This window comes from Symphalangus syndactylus, chromosome 22 (assembly GCF_028878055.3).
Source record: "Symphalangus syndactylus isolate Jambi chromosome 22, NHGRI_mSymSyn1-v2.1_pri, whole genome shotgun sequence".
NCBI classification, from domain to species: Eukaryota; Metazoa; Chordata; class Mammalia; order Primates; family Hylobatidae; genus Symphalangus; species Symphalangus syndactylus.
Window position 1 is genome coordinate 60473350 of NC_072444.2, and position 19609 is coordinate 60492958.

The 19609-nt window shown below is 40.5% G+C and overlaps 1 protein-coding gene across 29 annotated transcripts in view; it reads left to right on the top strand.

Annotated features, from left to right (window-relative positions):
* Window positions 1–19609, top strand: part of R3HDM1 (R3H domain containing 1) — a 198406-nt gene that overhangs the window by 166335 nt on the left and 12462 nt on the right. For 28 of the 29 annotated variants that reach the window (XM_063630995.1, XM_055262002.2, XM_055261992.1 and 25 more), the window contains 2 exons: window positions 16616–16719; window positions 17243–17415. In XM_063630995.1, the coding sequence (XP_063487065.1) occupies window positions 16616–16719; window positions 17243–17415 (277 nt within the window). Of the gene's footprint in view, window positions 1–1854; window positions 2325–16615; window positions 16720–17242; window positions 17416–19609 lie in introns of those variants that run through there. The other variant, XM_063630997.1, reaches the window with a different exon arrangement.

Genomic DNA, 19609 nt, shown 5'->3' on the forward strand with positions numbered 1-19609 from the left:
TAACCACTTTGAAAACTAGAAGAGTAAGAACTTATATAAAGGAGAAAAGAACTCTTAGGCCAGGTGCAGTGGCTCATACCTCTAATCCCAGCACTCTGGGAGGCTGAGGCATGTGGATCATCTGAGGTCAGGAGTTCAAGACCAGCCTGGCCAACATAGCAAAACCCCATCTCTTCTAAAAATACAGAATTAGCCGGGCTTGGTGGCACCCGCCTGTGATCCCAGCTACTCGGGAGGCTGAGACAGGAGACTCACTTGAACCCGGGAGGCAGAGGTTGCAGTGTGCTGAGATCACGCCATTGCACTCCAGCCTGGGGGACAAGAGCGAAACTGCCTCAAAAAAAAAAAAAAATTTAATATGAGACAAAAAGGAATGATAAATCTTCCCTGCCTACTTTTGAATTATTCTTCAGTTTAGATTTTTACAGCTTTTATTCCTCAAGTAAATTTTAAACTTTTCCAAATTGTTTTTAAAAATCCAGTGACTATTTTTACTGCCTAAGATTTTGAATGGCTATTACCAAACTTGCTGTTTTAGATATTTCTTGAGGCCACAAGCAACCTATATAACAAGCAGTCCCCTGAGATAGGCCAACCCAATTTACAGGGTAGAAGAGGTATGTTTTAGAAGTGTCCCTCTAGCATATCCTGTGTATTTTATTTTTTGAATAATTTCCAGGTCTTGGGAGTGTGCTGACTTTGGCATCTTACGTGGTATCAGGGCCAATATGAGGGATATTGAAGAAAGGATCTTTAAAACTTGCATCACCCTGACCTCTGTTTTTAGCCAAAATGGAGTAATATAGACTGGATTTATCCTCCTACCTTAACCAAAAAGCCAGAAATTATGTGAAACAATAGTTTCTAGATATTGGACCTGGGACATTGAAGAACAGTAAACCCTGAGAGGGAGAAACAAAAGAAGTGAGTCTTAGGATTGCCCCAGCTTAGTGCCACAAGAATGTTTCCCAGACACAGCTCAGGGAGGGGAAACCCAACCAGAGTCTCTGAGTTAGGGTATGGAGTTGGGACTTTAGGAAGCCAGGGTAGCTAGAGTTTACAGGACAGAGTGCTGAAGAGAAGAGAGCTCTAGAGGTCTCTGGAGGGACCTCTTTGAGTCTTAGTTGAAGAGATTGGTGCATATGTTTGCAAAAACTACCTGAGGCCAGGAAAAGAACCACTCAAAAGGAGCAGACACAAACAATCCCTGGAACTCACCCAAGGACAGTAATCATTTGTAGTCCTACCAGCCACTGGCAAAACTTCATAATACAGGAAGCAACAAGTAGAGGACTTAAAAGGACACTATCTCAATGTGGAGGAAAATTGGTCCTAGATTAAAGGCTGCTCTGTTTGGCTCTAAGCTTCCTGTTGCCCGCCCCCCCAAAAACATTTAAAAACAAAAGGCTGCTGTGGTCCTGCCTTAAGAATCATAAAAGCAAAACCCAAAAGAATTAAATACTTCCAGACAACTTAACTGTGGTCCAGAACAAAGCTCAAAAATACTGTTAGAAATTACAAGAGTATCCAACACCCAACAAGGTTAAATTCACAATTTAGTCTTGACTCTAATCAGAAATTACATGTCTCCAATCAAAAATTACTGAGAATGCAGAGAATCAGGAAACTAAGGCTAATAATGAGGAGAAAAATCAGTGAGTTGAAACTGACTGTGAAACAATGCCAGTATAAAAATCAGAGAGGGAAAATGATTAACAAAGCATCATTGCTCTTAAGGGGCTAGCTAATTCATGTGTAACGGGCATCCTCAAAAGAGAGAAAAGGGAACAAAAACTATTTGAGTAAGTGATGGTTGAAGTTTTTCAAAATTTGATGAAAATTATAAACCCACAGATCCAACAAGCTCAGCAAATCCAAGCAAAAGAAATGTGAAGAAAACATCTTAAAAAGTTGTAGAGAAAATCTTAAAAGCAGCCAGAGGGGGAAAAGAGTCATTGCATACAGAGGAACACAGTTAAGAATGTCAGCCGACTTAGAAGAATACAAGCCAGAAGACAGTGGAGCAACGTCTTTATTTGAAGAAGTGAAAGAAAGAAAACTTGCATTCTATACCCGTAAAAATATTTTTCAGAAACAGAGATTTCAAACACACAAAAGCTGAATTAATTGCCAGCCAACCCGCACTGTGAGAACTGTTAAAGCAAGTTTTTCAGACAGAAGGAAAATGATACCAAATGGACATTGGTGGTACACAAAAGAATAAAAATAAAAGGTAAGCAATATACAGGCTTAAAAACCAAATATATTTTTTGTCCTTCTGACAAGGACTTGTGTGTATAATAAATCAAGAATTCTCAAACCAACCCCTGGGGAAACTGTTTGTTTTAAACGTGAAACATACTCCTACCATCTAACCCAATTATTCCACTTCCAAGTATTTAAGAAAAATGAATACTAGAAGCAACCCAAATGTCCACTCACAGGTGAATGGATAAACAATCCAGGGTATATTCATCAGTGGAATATTATTTAGCAATAAAAAACATAATCTGTTGATACAGCAACATGGATGAATCTCATAATTATCCTGAGCGAAAAAAGAAAACAAAGTCAGGTCAAAAAAAGTATATAAACCATATTATTCCATTGATATTAAATTATAGAAAATACAACCTAATCTCTGTTGACAGCAGACAGATCAGTGGTTGCCCGGAGCCAGGAGGCTGGGAAGAGTTTATGGGGAAGAAGGGAAGGTGGGACCACAAAGGGACACAAGGCAACTTTGGTGAGGCTTCATGATGTGCATATACATAAAACTCTTTAAATTCTATACTTTATGTGCAGTTTATTTTCTATAAATTATACCTCAGTAAAACTATAAAATAATCTGAGTCTTAAATTTTTTCTTAGAGACTGGTTCTTGCTGTCATTCAGGCTGGAATGCAGTGGTGTGATCCTGGCTCACTGAGGCCTCAACCTCCTGGGCTCAAGGAATCCTCCTGCATCAGCCTCCCAAGTAGCTGGGACTACAGGTGCACACCACCACACCTGGCTAATTTTTTAATTTTTTTTAAAGATAAGATCTTGCTGTATTACCCTGCTGGTGTCGAACTTTTGGGCTCAAGCAATCCTCCCACCTCAGCCTCCCAAACTGCTGGGTTTACAGATGTGAGCCACCTTGCCTAGCCTTCTTTTCTAATAGTTTGTTAAGACTAGTTTTAGATAAAGTGAAAAGAAATACTGTAAAACTAACAAATTATTAAAAACAAGAGTAAGAATGTGTAAGGTAAGATAGGCCACAGGGCATTTAATGGAGGGATAAAGGTAGACTTGAACTAACTGATCGTAAAACCTGTTACAGAGTCATACTGAAATGTTAAAATTTAATCAAAAAAATTTTTTTAAAAAGCAAATGACTAAAAACTCCTTTCAGCCAGAGGTGAGAGATTGGGGGGAAACAAAAAAACAATAAAAAGAAAGTCCAAATAACTATGTTGCACCAGCCTGACCAACATAGTGAAGCCCCATCTTTACTAAAAATACAAAAAATTAGCTGGATGTGGTAGCATACTCCTGCAATCCCAACAAAATACACGTAAAACCTTTATGCCCAAAACCATCTTGTGATGTGGAAGATTTGTACTCCCTATGGTTTATATCTTAGAACAGATGTCAGAAAACTACAGCCCACAATCTAAGAATGGTTTTTAAATTTTTAAAGGATTATTATTTTTTAACTCCTAAGTGACCATGTGTTCCTCAGAGCTAAAATATATACTAGCTGCCTCTTGCAGAAAAAGTTTACCAGCATCTGCTTTTAAAAAAACCTTGACAGATATGTATCAGAGACATGTTTATGAATGTAGCAACAATGTTTAGCCTAATACTGGAAGTAATCCAAATAAAATGGAATAGAATGTGTAAGTATATTTTGATGTATTCATTTCAGACACTACTATACAACAAAGAAAATTACTAAAGTACAACTACTTGTATCTAATTGGTTGAGTCTCACAGATATGATACTGAGAATTAAGAAAGTCATAAAATAATCTATTACTCTATTTAGGATCAAAAACAGTCAAAACTTAACTATGTTCTTTTGGGATACATTATATGGGGTAAAATTATACAAGAAATAAAAAGCGAGTAAGTACAGGTCAAAGTGGGTCACACCTGTAATCCCTGCACTTCAGGAGGCCAAGGCAGGCAGATCAGTTGAAGCCAGGAGTTTGAGACCAGCCTGACCAATATAGTGAAACGCCATCTCTACTAAAAACAAAAAATTAGCCGGGCATGGTGGTGCATGCCTATAATCCCAGCTACTCAGGAAGCTGACGCATAAGAATCACTTAAACCTGGGAGGCAGAGGTTGTAGTGAGCCGAGATGGTGCCACTGCACTCCAGCCTGTGTGACAGCAAAACTCTGTCTCAAAAAAAAAAAAAAAAGTAAGTGCTTATCACAAAACTGGTAGGAGGGGGTTGTGATATTAGAGGTGCATGAGACGGGAAGGCAAGGATACTTCTTTTTTTCTTCTGTTTTTTGTTTTTGTTTTTTTGTTTTTTTTTGAGACAGAGTCTCACTCTGTCACCCAGGCTGGAGTGCAGTGGCGCAATGTCGGCTCAGTACAAGCTCCGCCTCCCGGATTCACGCCATTCTCCTTCCTCAGCCTCCTGAGTAGCTGGGACTACAGACACCCGCCACCACGCCCAGCTAATTTTTGTATTTTTAGTAGAGACGGGGTTTCACCATATTAGCCAGGATGGTCTCGATCTCGACCTCGTGATCCACCCATCTCAGCCTCCCAAAGTGCTGGGATTACAGGCATGAGCCACCGCGCCCAGCCAAGGCAGGGATACTTCTAAGATACTAGCAATGTTCTGTTTCCCAGTCTGAATGAAGTTACATAGATAATTATTTTGTTATTACACTTAATTTAAACTGTGATATATTTCTAAGCACTCTGTATTCGTCTGTTCTCGCATTGCTGTAAAGAAATGCCTGAGACTGGGTAATGTATAAAGAAAAGAGGTTTAATTGGCTCACAGCTCCGCAGGCTGTACAGGAAGCATAGTGGCTTCTAAGGAGGCCTCGGGAAACTTCAGTCATGGTGGAAGGCAAGCGGGAAGCAGGCGCGTCTTACATGGCTGGAGCCCGAGGAAGAGAAGAATGGGGGGAGCACCACACACTTTTTAAAGAACCAGATCTCATGAGAACTCACTGTACAGTACCAAGGGGGGATGGTGCTAAACCATTAGAAACCACCTCCAGCCGGGCGTGGTGGCTCACGCTTGTAATCCCAGCACTTTGGGAGGCCGAGGCGGGCGGATCACAAGGTCAGGAGATCGAGACTACGGTGAAACCCCGTCTCTACTAAAAATACAAAAAAAAAAATTAGCCGGGCATGGTGGCGGGCGCCTGTAGTCCCAGCTACTCGGAGAGGCTGAGGCAGGAGAATGGCGTGAACCTGGGAGGCGGAGCTAGCAGTGAGCCGAGATCGCGCCACTGCACTCCAGCCTGGGTGACAGAGCGAGACTCCGTCTCAAAAAAAAAAAAAAAAAAAAAACACCTCCATGATCCAGTCACCTCCCAGCAGGCCCCATCTCCAGCATTGGGAATTACATTGTGAATGAGATTTAGGTGGGGACATACATCCAAACAATATTACACTCATAGATAGATAGATACATACATACATATATACAAACAATATTACACTCAGATAGATAGACACACATCCAAACAATATTACACTAGATGATAGATAGATAGATAGATAGATAGATAGATAGATAGATAGATATTCCAAACCCCGGAAAATAATAAAATCATTCGAAGAGAGGCCTAAATATGAAGAAGACTTTAGGAGAAAAAAAGCTAACAGAATGGGAGGAGAGGAATTGGAGACAATAAATAGAGACAGCCTTTGAAGAGAATTGCTTTCATAAGGATGAGCATTGAATTGGATTCGTATATGGAGAGGATGAAGTCAAGACAGAGGATCCTTTTTTTTTTTTTTTTTTTTTTGAGACGGAGTCTTGCTCTGTCGCCTAGGCTGGAGTGCAGTGGCGCAATCTCGGCTCACTGCAAGTTCCGCCTCCCGGGTTCACGCCATTCTCCTGCCTCAGCCTCTCCGAGTAGCTGGGACTACAGGCGCCCGCCACCACGCCCGGCTTATTTCTTCTATTTTTAGTAGAGACGGGGTTTCACCGTGGGCTCGATCTCCTGACCTCGTGATCCGCCCACCTCGGCCTCCCAAAGTGCTGGAATTACAAGCTTGAGCCACCGCGCCCGGCCAGAGGATCCTTTTTTAATTGAAGGAAAGATGCATGTGTTTGTATGCTGAAGAGAAAGGCTCAGTAGATACAGAAGATTTGCCTGTACAAGGGACAGGAGAGAGAGAGAGAGTTGTAAGGTCCCCAGGGAGAGTGAGAGCCACCACAAAAATAGAAGCAGGTTAGCCTTAGATAGCAGTGCAGAGGATTTCATGGGCAATAAACGAGGACAAGGAGAGTATAAGGATACAGATATGGGTAGGTGGATAGATATGGCAGCGAGAGAAATTCTCTTCTGATTGCTTTGCTTTTCTCAGTGAATTAGTCAAGATATCAAGTACATTATCAGAGTAGAAGAACGTTTTAAAGTTTTGTAAATACAGAAATCCATTACAGCTATATTAAGACTAATATTCAAAGGAAAGAAGCAAGATATAGGGGAAATGTGACAAGTATGCCTAATAAAAGCTTATTATATAGAACATTTTTATCACTTCTCTATGTTCTAAGATGGTAACAGTGAGACTACAAGTAAACAATCCATAAAGATAAATTGTTACTCGAAGAAAACTGATAGTAAGTTTTCACATGGGCAAATGTTGTCTTACCAGCAATCCAAAAAATGAGAATTAAGGCAACTTTAACACGAAAACTAGGCTAAAACATATAGTTAGCAATACTGTGCATAGAGACGTTTGAACATTGCTGGTTGCTAGGCATATCAAGCCCATTTTTCTATAAATCAGTCGGGATATTTAACAAAATGCAAAATTGCTATACTTTTAAATTCTACCTCTAAAATTTTATCACAAAGATAATCCACCCCAGAATTTAAATTGTGGCTAAACAAATTATAACAGTGCTATTATTAACATAAGAATCCAAATAAAAAGATGCAAAAAAAAAAAAAAACATGGAGTAACCTAGTAACCTTTGAATAGTTTAAATTTTCTTCTCCATTTATTTTTCTGCTAGGCTGATTAAGTTTAGCTTAAGTCATAGTGAGATTTACTTAGTTGTCACAGACCATTTCTCAGATAGTGGGACCAGTGAGTTTTAAAGGTGTTTGTTCTGTGTTAATTGCTCCAGTATCTTCAATTCAGAAGAATAAATGTTTGATACTCAGGCTGCTATAGTTCACAAATGGATTTTATTGATGACTTACAGCATTTTAAGTGAATAGAGCACATGTCTATAAAGTAATATTATTAAGTTCAGGAAGCTTGCTTAACTGCCATTGACAATAAGATGTCAGGTGGTTTAAAAAGGCAGAAAACCAAATGACTTAACACACCTTGACAACTGTTCATAAATTTTCAAAGACATCGCTTCTAGTAGTCACTAAAAGCTGCAGTAGATGTATGGCTTGCTTTTCAAACGAATCAATTATTGCTTGGGAAGAATATACTTGTTCCTATTCTCCCATCTAAAAAATAATTTGAAATAGCAGCCATGAAATATTTACAAAAACATAAAGAGAAAAGACACATGATGGCAATATATTTTCATGTGGAATTTCCCATGCTATTAATTTTCCTAAGTCTCGACCTTTTCGTGGGTAATTTCATACAATAGGATTTTGTAAATACCTTTCATATACAGTAGTCCCCCTTATCCAGAGGGTATATGTTCCAGGATCTCCCAGTGAATGCCTGAAACCATGGAATTGGACCCGGTATGTACTATGTTTTTTCCTATACATACATGCCTCTGATAAAGTTTTAATTTAAAATTAGGCACAATGATAGATTAATAACATGATAGAACAATGATAACAATATACTGTAAGAAAAGTTATAGGAATGTGGTCTCTCAAAATATTGTACATCGGCCTGGCACAGTGGCTCACGCCTGTGATCCGCGGAGGTGGGAGAATCGCTTGAGGCCAGTAGTTTGAGACCAGCCTTGGGCAACATAACAAGACCTCATCGCTACCAAAAGAAAAAAAAAACCGCCGGGCGCGGTGGCTCACGCTTGTAATCCCAGCACTTTGGGAGACCGAGGCGGGTGAATCACGAGGTCAGGAGATGGAGACCACGGTGAAACCCCGTCTCTACTAAAAATACAAAAAATTAGCCGGGCGCGGTGGCCGGCGCCTGTAGTCCCAGCTACTCGGAGAGGCTGAGGCAGGAGAATGGCGTGAACCCGGGAGGCGGAGCTTGCAGTGAGCCGAGATTGCGCCACTGCACTCCAGCCTGGGCGACAGAGCGAGACTCCGTCTCAAAAAAAAAAAAAAAAACCTACAAAAATTAGCCAGGTGTAGTGGTGCACACCTGTAGGGAGACTGACGTGGGAAGATCACTTGCGCCCTGGAGTTCAAGGTTACAGTGAGCTACAATCTTAACACTGCACTCCTGGGTCACAGAGCAAGACCCTATCTCCATAAAATAATAATAAAGAAAATATATACACATACATACATATAAATGTACTCATCCTTGTGGTGATGTAAGATGATGAAATGCATATGTGATGAGATGAGGTGAGGTGAATGATGTAGGCGGTGTGACATAGTGTTTGGCTACTATTGACTCTCCAACAGGATGTCAGGAGGAGGATCATTTGCTTCAGGTGATCTAGATCATCAAGTCGTGACAGTGTTGATAGCTAAATGTCAGGAGCAAACAGTGTCCATGACTAACAGGCAGCATGGATATGCTGGGCAAAGGGATGATTCACATCTTGGGCAGAACACCATGAGATTTCTTCATGCTACTCATAATGACATGCAATTTAAAACTTATAAAGTTTGTTTCTGGCATTTTTAATACTTTTGGACCATGGTTGACTGAGAGTAACTGAAACCAAGGAAAGCAAAACCACAGATAAGGGGTGACTACTGTATGCACCATTTTTATTCATTCTGCCATGTTCTTATTTATCTTGTTTTTAAACAGCTCTATTGAGATATAATTTATATACTCTACAATTCACTTAATATGTACATTTCAGTAGTTTTTAGTGTATTTACAAATGTGTACAACTATCACCATGGTCAATTTTAAAACATTTTCTTTTTTTTTTTTTTTGAGACGGAGTCTCGCTCTTTCACCCAGGCTGGAGTGCAGTGGCGCGATCTCGGCTCACTGCAAGCTCCGCCTCCCGGGTTCACGCCATTCTCCTGCCTCAGCTTCCCGAGTAGCTGGGACTACAGGCGCCCACCACCACGCCCGGCTAATTTTTTGTTTTTCAGTACAGACAGGGTTTCGCCATGTTAGCCAGGATGGTCTCAATCTCCTGACCTTGTGATCCACCCACCTCGGCCTCCCAAAGTGCTGGGATTACAGGCGTGAGCCACCGCTCCCAGCCAATTTTAAAACATTTTCATCACCCTCAGAAAGAAACCCTGAGGTGGAAGCAACTCAAGTGTCTATCAACAGGTGGATAAAGAAAATGTAGTATGTACATACAGTGGCTTGAGCCAGGAGTTTGAGATTGCAGTGAGCTATGATTGCACCACTGCACTCCACCCTGGACAACAGAGCAAGACGTCTCAGGAAAAAAAAAAAAAGGCTGGGCACAGTGGCTCATGCTGGTAATCCCAGCACTTTGGGAGGCCAAGGTGAGCAGATGACCTGAGGTCAGGAGTTTTGAGACCAGCCTGGCCAACATGGCAAAACCCCATCTGTACTAAAAAATACAAAATAATAGCTGGGCGTGGTGGCTCACACCTGTAATCCCAGCACTCTGGGAGGCCGAGGCTGGCAGATCACAAGGTTAGGAGATCGAGACCATCCTGGCTAACATGATGAAACCCCGTCTCTACTAAAAATACAAAAAAATTAGCCAGGCATGGTGGCAGGTACCTGTAGTCCCAGCTACTCAGGAGGCTGAGGCAGGAAAATGGCATGAACCCAGGAGGGTGGAGCTTGCAGTGAGCCGAGGTCATGACACTGCATTCCAGCCTGGGCGACAGAGCAAGACTCCGTCTCAAAAAAAAAAAAAAAAAAATCAGGCATGGTGGTGTGTGCCTGTAATCCCAGCTACTTGGGAGGCTGAGGCAAGAGAATCACTTGAACTTGGAAGGCGGAGGTTGCAGCGAGCCAAGATCGCACTCCAGCCTAGGTGACAGAGCAAGACTCCTGACTCAAAAAAAAAAAACAACATGTAAAGAGTAAGGAGATCTCAGTCTAGGAACAGACTTAAGAAGTGGCAAAAGAGAGCAGCATAGAATCAACTGTACTAAAACTGAAATTGTTTAGCAGGTGTTTTCTATCACTTCATTGACCCACTAAAGTGCTGTCTCTAACAGATCTGCTAATACGCTGCTTGATGATGCCTGGTTCATCCTGATGGGCTGGTCAGAATATGCCCCATCTCAAGATCAGTCATTCTCCAGAAGCATCAGAGACATCTTTGTGGTGAATTGTGTTTATGATACCTACCCTCCAATTTCTCAAGCCAAAGGCATCTCTTCCATTAAATATATAATGTAGACTCTTTTTTAGGTTTCATACAAATACTTGATTAAGTACTTAAAAAGTTCAGAGCTCCTTTTTAAGGAATATATTAGCCCTTCTTGCAGGTACTTCTGCATCTTACCTATTTATTAAATGGGAAATAATCCTCTTTGGGCAAGATTTCCAGCCCAGCTTCTAAGTTTCCTAGTAAAACATGAAGTATGTTTTATATGTGGTACTGGAAGACTGGATTTCTCTATAATTAACTGCATGCTGTAAATTTATTGTAGAATGCAATTATGATATTCTGCAATCCAGCACCTGCCAGTGGCTTAACTGCTTGCTTTCCTTATCATCCGGGCAGTTATATAATCCCTGGGCTCACCATTTTATCTTAGCTGCCAAGAAACACAAAGCTACATTTAGTGCTCTGTGAAAGCAACAATCTTAGGGCAGGTGTCCCCACTCCCTTTTTTTAATACTTCATTTTTTAGTCAAATTCAGTTTTTTTTAAATGGCTCACATTGGGGAATAGATGAGCTATAAATTAATACTTCTATAAATATAAGCATTTAACCAGAAAGCCCAGATAAATCAGCTATTAGCATTTAAAGGAAAACCCAAAAAAATTACACATTAAAGATTTTGACATTTGTTTTCATTAATTGAGCATATAGTCAAATTCTGATTAATTGAAAGTTTACATTATACTCGGTATATATACCCTCACCACAAAAAATGTATATAAAATGGAAATCACTATGACTTTGAGAAAGCTTACGAGGCAGAAAGCTGGTGTTTTCTTCCAGAGACTACAAGCCTAATTGAGCATCTGACCCACAAATGAATTGGTTATTTATTCATTTATTTATTTATTTAGAGACAGAGTCTTGCTCTGTTGCCCAGGCTGGAGTGTAGTGGTGTGATCTCAGCCCACTGCAACCTCCGCCTCCTAGGCTCAAGCAGTTCTCCTGCCTCAGCCTCCTGAATAACTGGGTTTACAGGCACCCGCCACCATGCCCGGCTAATCTTTGTATTTTCAGTAGAAACGAGTCTCACCATGCTGACCAGGCTGGTCTCGAACTCTTGACCTCAAGTGATCCGCCTGCCTCAGCCTCCCAAAATGCTGGGATTACAGGCGTGAGCCGCCACACCTGGCTGAATTGAAGGTTTATATTGCAGAATATCAGCATAAACATCTTCAAATGGCCATACTCTTGACATCTGCTGAAGTTTTCTGAAGCAGATTCAGATTGTTTCACTGAAATTAACTTTCTACTATAACATTTAAAAGCTAAAATTTTCAGTTTTCAAAAAGCATTTTTAAAGTATTGTTTATAATTATTTATAATTATTATTTATAAAGTATTATTTATAAAAAATACATGCATGCTTTTTTTTTTTTTTTTTTTTGAGACGGAGTCTCGCTCTTTTGCCCAGGTTGGACTGCAGTGGTGCCATCTTGGCTCACTGCAACTCTGCCTCCCGGGATCAAGTGATTCTTCTGCCTCAGCCTCCCAAGTAGCTGGGACTACAGTCGTGCACCACCACACCCAGCTAATTTTTGTATTTTTAGCAGAGATAGGGTTTCAGGCTAGTCTCAAACTCCTGACCTCAAGTGATCTGTCCGCCCCGGCCTCCCCAAGTTCTAGGATTACAGGCATGAGCCACCATACCCAGCCTCTTACAGAGTTTTAATGTAGTTGAAATCTTACTGTATATATTTCACTTATTGGTCATAGTAAAAATTTTTTCATCTCATTAAAAATTTCAGTAATATAATTTAATGATCATACTCTTACATTTTATGAATATATAATAATATATTTACCCTACTGCAGAACATTTAGGTCATATCTTTTTACTTTATGGAGCCATCTTGTAAGCAATTTTAATTACTCCCTTGGCATGAGTCCTTAGAAGGTTAAAGGATGTGACTGTTATTAAGGTCCATGGTACATTTTGCCAAAATCTTTGATTCACAGTCCCAATATGTACTGACTCCGCTTTATTGTTTTCACATTTCATAAATGGCAACATACTAATTTGGCTCTGTGATTATTAATGAAGTTGTACATTTTTATGTTTGGCTGTTTACACTTTGAACTATTTGGCCAAATCTTTCATCATAGTTTGGTAAGGCAAGTGCTAATTGCATGTTTAAGTGCTAATTGCATGTTTATTGATGAAAGAGCTGAAGTTCAAATAACATGTTCAGACTTACATACAAATAACAAGTAGAGTTGGAAAACAGCTGTGTGCTCCCTTCCGACACCCAAATACATGGTGCTTTGCCCTAGGTCAGGTATTAAATGTCAAAGGCATTAAAATAGCAATGTACTGTCACTTGAATTTGCAAGATCTAGTGAATATATCTTAATATCAAGCATTGATATTGCTTGATATTAAGCAATGCTGGGTGCTTGTAGTTAGCTACTTGGGAGGCGGAGGCAGGAGGATCACTTGAGCCCAAGTGTTCAGTGCTTCAGTAACCTATGATAACACCACTGCATTCCAGCCTGAGGAATAGAGTGAGACCTTGTCTGTTTAAAATAAATAAATAAATAAAATAAAATCACACTTTGATAAAGTAAGTTTCTAACTTTAAAAATACATTATATATGTCATTTTTTTTGTCATGGCTTCAATTCCAAAACATGGTAAGAATGAAGAAATAATTAACTGGAGAGAAGGGGAATCTCTCTGAATTACCCTACAATGTTAAAGGAATAAGATGAGCACTGTAAAAAACTCAGAAGAAGGACCGGGCACAGTGGCTCACGCCTGCAATCCCAGCACTTTGGGAGGCCGAGGCAGGCGGATCACGAGGTCAGGAGATCAAGACCATCCTGGCTAACACGGTGAAACCCTGTCTCTACTAAAAATACAAAAAAATCAGCCAGGCGTGGTGGCGGGCACCTGTAGTCCCAGCTACTCGAGAGGCTGAGGCAGGAGAATGGTGTGAACCCGGGAGGCGGAGGTTGCAGTGAGCCAAGATCGCGCCACTGCACTCCAGCCTGGGTGACAGAGGGAGACTCCATCTCGAAAAAAAAAAAAAAAAAACTCAGAAGAAACCTGTGGGATATCCTATAATGTCATTCATTAATCTCCAGTGATCTTCTAGAAGCATTTCACAGCAGTTTGCCCACCTCTACCTTACATAGAGAAGAGGCAGCTCCTAAACAGTTAGGAAAAAAATATTGGTAATAATTTTTATTGCAGTGGCCTTAATACATTTGAAAGTGGATATTTTGATTTTTTTTAGTTTACATATTCATAGTTTTGTGTTAGAACTTTTCAGGAAATTTGGGGATAAATGGGATTATTTGAGATTGACGTTTCATTTTTCTGTTAAAGGGTAGGATATCAACTTTGAATGACTGGGCCTGGTGCTTTATTTTAAAAGTCCTTCTTTCCCTCCTGTTTTCCAAAGGAGGAGAAACTTGTGAAGTTACTGCAGAACTGATTCATCTGTGGTATAACTTTTTTTTTTTTTTTTTTTTTTTTTTGAGACGGATTCTCGCTCTGTTGCCCAGGCTGGAGTGCAGTGGCGTAATCTCGGCTCACTGCAAGCTCCGCCTCCCGGGTTCATGCCATTCTCCTGCCTCAGCCTCTCCGAGTAGCTGGGACTACAGGCGCCCACCACGACGCCCGGCTAATTTTTTGTATTTTTAGTAGAGACGGGGTTTCACCGTGGTCTCGATCTCCTGACCTCGTGATTTGCCCGCCTCGGCCTCCCAAAGTGCTGGGATTACAAGCTTGAGCCACCGCGCCCGGCCCATATTTGTATTTTTAAAGAGAGAGTGTAAATACTGACTTCTATGCTTTCTTTTTTCTGAAGTGTTTAAGTGATTTAAGAGGTTGTCTCATTGCCTAGTCTATGTCCCTTGAATTATCTATATGTCTCTCAGAAGATTAGTAGAGGCCTGGAACTTATTTACATAATTCTAAAATTTGATTCTTACTCATTTACCTAACAGGTAATCTAGTGCTAGAAACCTGTTTTATTCTAACTGTACTAAAACCCACTAGAGTGGTAAAATGGAATCGCAGTTTGTAGTTTAGTAGAGTATGGGCTATATTGCTTACCTCAGGGACCAACCTGAATATTCCCTTCCCTTTGCAGGATGGCTTGCTTTCACCCACATGTCTCAGACCTTAGCGAACAAGATGAGAGTGAGGGGCATGGCTCAGGAGAGCTGTTCACATGGGTTAGAACAGAGCCTAAAAAACCTCCCACCTATGGGGACCTTTCTGTTTTCCTCAATTTCGGCACATTTACAGACTTAAGCTGTATTATTTCCACAGGTAGCTAATACTTATATTACACATTCCAATCATAATTAACATAAATTTCAGAAAGTACTGTTTTCACTTATGATCCAAAATCACTTTCTATTAAATCCTCCCTTTATATCTCTTTTTCCCTTTTATTGAACCGCTCTGAGTTACTGCCCCTAAAAATGCATAAAGCTTTACTAATTCTTATTAACTGTCAGCCTGAAAGACAGAATTGTTTAACTTTTTATTATGGAAATCTGTAACATATATAAATATAAACAGAAGTATACTGAACCCATATGTGCCCATCCCCAGTTATGTAATTACTAATCTGTTTTCATATAAATCTCTGCCTCGTCTCCCTCCAATATTAGTTTGAAATAAATCCCAGGTATCATAGTATTTCATTTTCATGAGTATTTCAGTATATGTATCCCTGAAGGATTTTTTAAATCCCATATAACTAATATCATCTTATATCTTAAAATATTGAGGTTAATTCATTAATTACGTCAAATATCTGGTTAATATTTGTATTTCCTTCTGCCCCACAAATATTGCTTATGTTTTTACACATTTGTCTTAGAGTTTCCCATAATCTGGATTTTACCGATTGCATCATCATGCTGTCATTTAACATGTCTTCCTGTATTCTCTGTAATTCAGTAGTTGTATATAAAGTTTCATGCAATTATACGAGACACAGGTGCAAAAAGTTATTTCAACTAAATTAAGAAATACTGTTTTTGTAAGACAGCTTTTTAAAATGAGAAAGACAATAGGGTTTTAGATATAAATTATGGTTCTTAGTAACTCATGAATTCTCAGAAAGAATAGTATCGTTCTGTGGTTTTTAACTATTATAAAATAATTTTCTAGAGAAAACTTCGGAGATAATGTTATGACAAACCCGTATTAATTTGAGTCTGAAAGACTGCTCAGGCCAGGCACAGTGGCTCACACCTGTAATTCCAGCATTTGGGGAGACTGAGATGGGAGGATCACTTGAGGTCACAAGTTCAAGACCAGCCTGGCCAACATGGCAAAACCCCATCTCTACTAAAAATACAAAAAGTAGCCGGGTGTGGTGGCAGGCACCTGTAATCTCAGCTATTTGGTAGGCTGAGGCAGGAGAATCGCTTGAAGCCTGGAGGCGGAGGTTGCAGTGAACTGAGATTGTACCACTGCACTCCAGCCTGGGTGACAGAGCAGAACTCCATCTCAAAAAAAAAAAAGACTAACTATTCAAAAATACAGCAGTAACTTAATGGTTTCACACTAATAGCCTTTAATTTTTGTCAATATTTTGTTAACTATGTCAGAACATGTTCTGTTGTTTCCTCTATTCTTAGTAATTAGTCTCGCTCTGTCACCCAGGCTGGAGTGCAGTGGCGCAATCTCGGCTCACTGCAAGCTCTGCCTCCCGGGTTTACACCATCCTCCTGCCTCAGCCTCCTGAATAGCTGGGACTACAGGCGCCTGCCACCACGCCTGGCTAATTTTTTGTATTTTTAGTAGAGATGGGGTTTCACCGTGTTAGCCAGGATGTTCTTGATCTCCTGACCTCGTGATCCGCCCTCCTCGGCCTCCCAAAGTGCTGGGATTACAGGCGTGAGCACCGCGCCTGGCCCATTCAGGAATCTCTATAGTCATCCTCCTCTCATTATGCTGTGTTTTTGTATTTGTTTTTTCCATAGCTCTTCAGTAGGTTACCTGCAACATCCAGGATCAGAACAAGTACAGTTTCCTCGAACCACTTCACCATGCAGTTCCCAGCAGCTTCAAGGCCACCAGTGTACAGGTATGAAGAAATCAGTGAAAATAAGATAATGATTGGTTCATATGAGAAATAGTTCGATTGATTTCCTTAGGCATTTCTACAAAAAGATTCTCAATTTTTGATGTGCTGAAATACACCCACAATATTGAGGGTGCTGCTCTGAATCATAGTTAACATGTGCAGTCCACTTCTTCCTTTCCTTCTACTGCTGCTATCACAGTACTATCCTGATCCTCCTTTCTCAGAAGTATTGATATTCTCTAGGGTTATTTCCTATGCCTTCTCTCATTACTCTTCCAGCTGTTCCTGTTTACGCCAACTTACCTTTATGATAAGTGAGATATTTAGGCCTACAGAGTCCATCTTATTGCCTGTTTAAACACACAATACTTGCAGTATGATGCACTAGGGCTTCAACTTGGTTTCTTAGTTAATAGTAAAATTTTATTCAGAAATGTAAAATTACTGCTGTTACCCTAGTGTTCAGAAACACCAACTAGTTGCTAAAATATTCTGACTGTAGCATCTTAATTCTGATTTTCAGCTGGGCCACCACCGCCACCTGGTGGGGGGATGGTGATGATGCAGCTCAGTGTACCAAACAATCCACAATCTTGTGCCCACTCACCCCCTCAGTGGAAACAAAACAAATACTACTGTGATCACCAGAGAGGACAGAAGTGTGTAGAATTTAGCAGTGTAGACAATATTGTCCAGGTAAGATGGTTTTGTTCATTATCATTTTGAAACGTTACATTTTTGTTATCTAAGATTGACTTACAAGGCTTGAATTTGAAATCCTGTCAGCCAGATTAATAAAAGAATTTGGGCCAGGCGCGGTGGCTCTCCCCTGTAATCCCAGCACTATTTGGGAGGCTGAGGCACGGGGATCACCCAGTTTCAGACCAGCCTGACCAACATGGTGAAATCCCATCTCTGCTAAAAATACAAAATCAGCCGGGTGTGGTGGTGCATGCAAAAATACAAAATCAGCTGGGTATGGTGGTAGCATGCATCCCAGCTACTCAGGAGGCTGAGGCAGGAGAATCACTTGAACCCAGGTGGGTGGAGGTTGTAGTGAGCCAAGATCGTGCCATTGCACTCCAGCCTGGGTAACAAGAGCGTAACTCTGTCTCAAAAAAAAAAAGAAGAAAAAGGATCAGTATTTAAATATTATTTGCTAACTTCTGCGTATTCAAAAAAACGTTTTTTAACTTCAAAAGATAAACTAGATCTAAAATTTGGTAAAGAAAAATAAGCATTTATCCTGCCTTTCCCATATGACTATATATTAATGTAACCAAATAGTTGATAAGGGAATGTTCTCTGTAGAATAATCCAGTTAACAAATGCAGAAGCAATGATAGAATTAGAAAATTGCCAGAAAATCATCAGCAGATCCTAAAAATATTAGATTAAAAAGTTTTGGTTGAGAAACTGCTCACTTAAAAAAAAAAAAAAAAAGTTTTGAGGGGTATTTTAAATGGATGAATTAGACAGACAGCCCTGAATCCACTGATCAGTTATAACATCACCAAAAGTGGGCCAGCCAAACATTATTTACCTCTTAATGTGGTATAGAAGGAAGTACACAGCATCACTTATGATATTCTCTTACTGAAATTTGAACCTGAATCTATTCAAGCCTCTAACCCTAGCTACTAGTTTATGGGAAATACAAGAAGGAACAAAAACAAATTACCTGATACCAGTGGGATATTTTACTTGACAAATTGGCCCTGTGACTTTAATAGATGGCATTTTGAAATAGGAGCTTGGTCTGTTATACGTTACAAGAGACTCAAGAGGTATAATATCAGATATAATATATGGATCTTATTTGGATATTGAATGATCAAAAGATATTTTTTAAGGCTAGGCGCGGTGGCTCATGCCTGTAATCCCAGCACTTCGGGAAGCTAAGGCAGACCTGGAACGCAGGAGTTCGAGACCAGCCTGGGTAACATGGTGAAACCCTGTCTCTATAAAAAATACAAAAAATTATTCAGCCATGGCAGTGTGCACCTGTAGTCCCAGCCACTCAGGAGGCTGAGGCAAGATTTAGCCCAGGAGTTCAAGGCTGCAGTGAGCTATGATCATGCCACTGCACCCCCCCCCAGCAACAGAGGGAGACCCCAACTCTTTGGGAAAAAAAAAAAAAGACCCAGGCACAGTGGCTCATGCCTGTAATCCCAGCACTTTGGGAGGCCAAAGCGGGCAGATCACCTGAGGTCAGGAGTTCGAGACCAGCCTGGCCAACATGGAGAAACCCCATCTCTACTAAAAATACAAAACTTAGCTGGACGTGGTAGCGGGCACCTGTAATCTCAGCTACTCAGGAAGCTGAGGCAGTAGAATCGCTTGAACCCGGGAGGCGGAGGTTGCAGTGATCCGAGATCGTGCCATTGCGCCGCAGCCTGGGTGACAAAGCGAGACTCTGTCTAAAATTAAAGAAAAAAAAAAAAGAGTTGTCCATTAGATATAACTGTTTGTATACTGAAATATTTACAAGTAAAATGCTGAGATTTGCTTTAAATACTTCAGGAAAAACAAAGCAGGGGCGATCACAGTTGAACCTGGATAATGGGTACATGGAATTTCATTATGCTTTTCTATCTATACTTTTATATACTTGAAATTTTATAGAATTAAAAGGTTTTATCTTTTGTTGAGACAAGGTTACACTCTGACACCCAGGCTGGACTGCATTTGCACAATCACGGCTTACTGCAGCCTCAACCTCCTGGGCTCATCATTTAGAGACAGGGTCTGGCTCTATTACCTAGGCTGGAGTGCGGTGGCATGATCTGGGCCTACTGCAGCTTCCATCTCCTGGGCTCAAGCCATCCTCCCACCTCAGCCACTTGAGTAGCTGAAACCACACATGCACACCACCATGCCCAACTAATTT